Genomic DNA, 4,833 nt, shown 5'->3' with positions numbered 1-4,833 from the left:
TTTATTATATTTTTTTTCTTCTTTCTTTTGAGCTTTTTAGACTGTGCATACCTTATCCCAGAGGCATTCCCAATCAGAGTCACCATCCCCAAGAGAGATTACAATAGGCATCAGTATTTTTGCATTAGTATTCAACAATCCCAGTGGTATTCCAAGTCAGAGTCACTATCCCCAACAGAGATTACGTAGGCCTTGCCAATTTTTTCAGTCTAGCTCTTTTTATTTATTATTATTTTTTTATTTCCATTATATGATAAGAAATTCTATCGATCTTAGCTTATAACGGCATTCCTTATACTATTATTGACGTTTTCGGCTTCACTACCTCTCCTAGATGAGAACCCACTAGTAAATCAACAATTACGTATGTTTTTAGCTCAAAGGAACCTAAAACCGGGCCAAGCCTACTCACACATCCCAAATTAGACATAGGCTTAATTTATTTATTCTTATATTATCATTATTTGCAACCCGAACAAAAATCTATTTTTCTATCATTTTCCGCTTTTATTTTGCAAACTTCTTTAATCGAGAGACATTTCAAAATTTTTCAATTTTTTGGGATTTTTTCAATTTTTTAATTTTTTTGTATTTTTATATTTATGACTCGACACTCTAAATTACCGAACTAAACTACGACTCAAATGCTCCATTCCCACACTTAAAATTTGCATTGTCCCTAATGCAAGGATGAAAACACGACTTTAACTACCTAAAATACCAAACGAAAAAAATAAAAATTATACAAGTTATACTAGTCGAACGACTTAGCTGAATATATATGTGAGACTGTCAGTATGCCAGTCATTTCCACATACGCCCTCCAGTCCGAACACGCTCAGAAAACTGTTTCTAATCTCGTACATGCGAATGGAAACGACATCACAATATCGAACCTGTCAACAATACATGAACACACTAAATATAATATATAGATAATAACATATCGAAACCCTACAAAACGTACTACCAAAACCCTCCCAACCCACCAGTTAAATTATCCACAATATTAGGTACAGACCGATAATGAGGATAAAAACAATGAAAAAAGAAAATAACCAAACGAAAGATACTCCATGAAAGCTCCAACTGATGTCTCCTCAATCATCCTCACCCCAGTCCTCTTCATCAACTCCACCAAACCCATTAGAAGGCTGCACGCCCTCCATACTACTCGGCCCTGCCTTAGTCTGCTGTGGCTACCAAGATGGTGGTGGCTGCAAATGAAGACCCCCGAGAATAACCCGCATGCCATCCTCTAGTCTCCTCTGACCAGCCTCGTGACTACGGTGGCTCTCTTCCATCAACTGCCTCACACTCCCAATATACCCATGCAACTGAACGAATCCCGTCTCCATACGGTCGTACGACGAATCAAGTGTCAATGGAACAGGCCGAGGCTGAGCCAGTGGATATCGTCTCCCAGGTAACTCGGCCCTCTGTGGTGGCCTCTGATAACGGGTCGGAACACCCGCCTACAATGTTGATGCTGCCTCAATATCGGGTGGCGGCTGGACCTGTGGACCCTGCTTAATCGTCTCCCACGTGACTGGCTCTGTCAGTGTAACTATACTAGACCTCTGCAACTCCTTTAAACCTATCTAACTCGAGGCTAGTCCCTTACGCATCAACCCCAGCTGGATACCTATTAAATACCCCCAAACTCTCCACTAACTTCGTCACATACGGCCACAGTAAATACTAGCTCCAGTACCTCCTCTCCATGTTCTCTTCATCGACCACGCCAACACACTCGCCACGTTCGCCAGCCTATTCTCAATCATGCACATCAAACAAAATAACTCCACATGATTCACCTTATTCTCACTAGTACCCCGACCGTATAGCATTTCATTCGCGGTCGAAATTCAAAAACATAGTAAGTTTGGGTGACCGTTTGCAAAATAATTCCATTTTAAACTGAACCTTTCCCAGATAGAGATTGAGTACGGGCGAGTAGTTATCTATTTCAAATAAGCAAAACAATGCCCAAATATACTAAAATCGAACCTCACTAGTAACCCCCCCCCCCCCCTTTCCGGCACTTTTAATTGTCCGCAATTAACTCCCGAGTGCCTAAAACAAACCTATATTGAGTCCGAATCATAATATAAAAGCTTTAAAGCGTCAAAAGTTTAATTCAGCTTTCAAAAAGTTGCTTTATTTATCAAACAATTTCAATGGTCACTTAATTTTTGTTCCAAAATCTGAGTTTTAACATCATCAAACCCATCCCCACACTATTTCCTGTCCGAAACAATTAGGATACCACCAACTCATAAACCATACACAAAGAGACGACCTTTTTAGATCCAACCCAACTACAAAAGCATAACCAATGGAACCAAACCAACCCTTCATATATTGTAAACTGCCTAACATTCCAAACCATCCAAGCCGTAACCTCAAGTAAGTCAAAGTAAGATCACTAGCGCCCAACCCAACCATCTGCAACCAGTACTAAGTAAGTAACAACCAACTCAAACCTCCTGCTACCTGTTACTAACCTAAAAACAACCTAACACAGGCAAAAACAGGACCTGACCAATTTCGACACCTACAACTGGAAGACAATACCACTAAAAACTCAAATACAAGGCTCACTTATACAAAATAATTGCAAGAAAACATACCTTGTTGTCGAGTTATACAGAGAACTAAGAGAATCAGCTGTAAACTTGAAAACCCACTTCGAATTTTGTATGAAACGTATGAAAAACGAGTGATTGGGGACCGTATGATGATGATTAGAATGAACCATGGTGTTGATGAGTGATTTTAAGGGGATTTACGTGAGTTATGGGTGAAAGTCGGAGGTGGAATGTGGTGTAATGAGGTCGTCGTCGAGTAGAATTAAGGGAATTAGGTTTTTGTTTTGCAGATTTGGGGAAAAGACAATTGTATACGTGTTTTAAAATTGGGTGGGGCCCGCGACGGATAGAGAAGACTCCTCCGCGGGGCGCGGCACTTAGAAAAGTGTTTTGTGTTTAGTTTATTTTTGGCGGCCCACGACGGATGTTCATGTGGGCTCTGCAGGTCGCCAAAAAGCTATTTTGAACAGAAAGTTTCTCAATTTTGTTGCATGTTTGTGCCTTAGAAAAAATTCCAACTCCTCCCAATTCAAGCCAAACGATTTCCTAACTCATTTTAACCATGAAAACTTACCTGAAACTCGATTTTCTCGTTGATTCTTGCTCCTTGACGGTGATGAATTCCTGCAAAACGTGAAACGACACAAAAACAAAAAACTACGAAAAACAACTATTAGTGACCCGAAAACTACGAAACGACTACAGACACTTAATATACAAAGTCTACACTTGAGATTGCTCTCAAGACTCTAAACGGTGATGTTCTAAAGATCTTCGAGAGAAGTTTCCTCCTTCTCGGTGTTGTCAATCGGCCCTCCTAAGTAGTGCTTTAACCTGTGGCCGTTCACCTTCCAAGATCCCTTACTAACTTCATCGTGTAACTCAACTGCACCATGCGGAAACACCTCCTTCACGACATAAGGTCCCGTCCATTTTGACTTCAACTTTCTGGGAAACAACTTAAACCTCGAATTTTAAAGGAGCACTTTATCACCGACTTTAAACTCCTTCAACCCCTTAAGCCTCCTATCATGCAACGCCTTCGTTTTCTCTTTGATACTCCAAGAACGCTCATGCGCCGAATCTCTAAGGGCTTCTAACTCATGGATTTGGAAAAACCTCTTCCTAGCCGCATGAGAAAGATCTAAGTTCACGGTTTTAAGAGCCCAAAGCGCTCGGTGCTCCAATCCTACCGGAAGATGGCAAGCTTTGCCATAGACTATCATGAACGGTGTAGTACCTAAGAGTGTTTTGTAGGCGGTACGAAATGCCCACAAAGCATCATCGAGTTTATCCAACCAATCCTTACGACTCTTTCCTACTGTTTTCTCTAATATCCTCTTCACTCCCGTATTCACATTCTCAACTTGACCGTTTGTTTGTGGATGGTACGCGGTAGACAAACAGTGAGTAACTCCATATCGCTCCAATGCCTTTTCCATTATGGCATTACAAAAATGTGTCCCTCGGTCGCCAATGAGGGCTTTAGGAATACCGAAACGAGTGAACAACTTCTTTAGGAATCTCACCACCACTCGGGCATCTTTTGTAGGCAAATCTTGAGCTTCAACCCACTTCGAAACGTAGTCGATCGCCACGAGGATGTACCGATTCCCACTAGAAGGGGGAAGAGGTCCCATGAAGTCGATGCCCATACATCAAAGATTTAGAGAACTTGAATAGGATTTTGAGGCATCTCATTCTTGGATGAGATATTGCCGGTACGTTGGCAAGCAGCGCAAGTCCTAACAAATTCTATAGCATCCTCGACTACCGTAGGCCAAAAGAAACCACAATCGAAGATTTTTTGTGCCGTAGTGTGTGCACCATGATGACCTCCCGTCAACCCCTCATGAACATGCCTAAGAATATCTAAACCCTCTTCCCTACTAACACACCTCCTAAGAATACGGTCGCCTCCTATCCTAAGGAGGTAAGGGTCATCCCATAAGTACTTTCTCGCATCTCTAAACAACTTCCTCTTTTGTTGGGCATTCATATCCTTCATGACATACCCGTTTGCAAGATAATTAGCTATATCACTAAACCACAGCAAACCCTCGTTCTCTGCCATAACAAAATCGATGGATTCGTGAGGGAATCTATCTCCTATCGCTTCCTCTCGAATCTCCTCCCTACTAGGATCCTCTAAACGCGAAAGATGGTCTGCCGCGACATTTTTTGCTCCTTTCTTATCCTTAATCTCTATGTCGAATTCGGAGAGAAGTAGAATCCATCGTAT

The 4,833-nt window shown here is 41.6% G+C and overlaps 1 protein-coding gene across 1 annotated transcript; it reads right to left on the bottom strand.

Moving 5' to 3' along the window:
• Nucleotides 1-1,701: 1,701 nt before the first annotated feature.
• LOC110890056 lies at nucleotides 1,702-4,231 on the bottom strand. The gene is made up of 3 exons (XM_022137623.1): nucleotides 3,586-4,231; nucleotides 3,166-3,215; nucleotides 1,702-1,770 (listed from the first exon to the last, which is right to left on the bottom strand). The coding sequence occupies exons 1-3, from the start codon at nucleotides 4,229-4,231 to the stop codon at nucleotides 1,702-1,704; spliced, it is 765 nt and encodes a 254-aa protein (XP_021993315.1).
• Between the last annotated feature and the right edge of the window lie 602 nt (nucleotides 4,232-4,833).

This window comes from Helianthus annuus, chromosome 2, assembly GCF_002127325.2.
Source record: "Helianthus annuus cultivar XRQ/B chromosome 2, HanXRQr2.0-SUNRISE, whole genome shotgun sequence".
NCBI classification, from domain to species: domain Eukaryota; kingdom Viridiplantae; phylum Streptophyta; class Magnoliopsida; order Asterales; family Asteraceae; genus Helianthus; species Helianthus annuus.
The sequence above is the reverse complement of the archived record's forward strand: the minus strand, read 5'-3'. Positions and strand labels throughout refer to the sequence as shown.

Coding starts and splice junctions, on each gene's coding strand:
- LOC110890056 (XM_022137623.1), bottom strand. CDS start 4,231: ATGGGACCTCTTCCCCCTTCTAGTGGGAATCGGTACATCCTCGTGGCG. Junction 3,216..3,585: donor GTTGAAGGAGTTTAAAGTCG/GTGATAAAGTGC, acceptor CACGTTTTGCAG/GAATTCATCACCGTCAAGGA. Junction 1,771..3,165: donor ACGAGAAAATCGAGTTTCAG/GTAAGTTTTCAT, acceptor GATTGAGAATAG/GCTGGCGAACGTGGCGAGTG.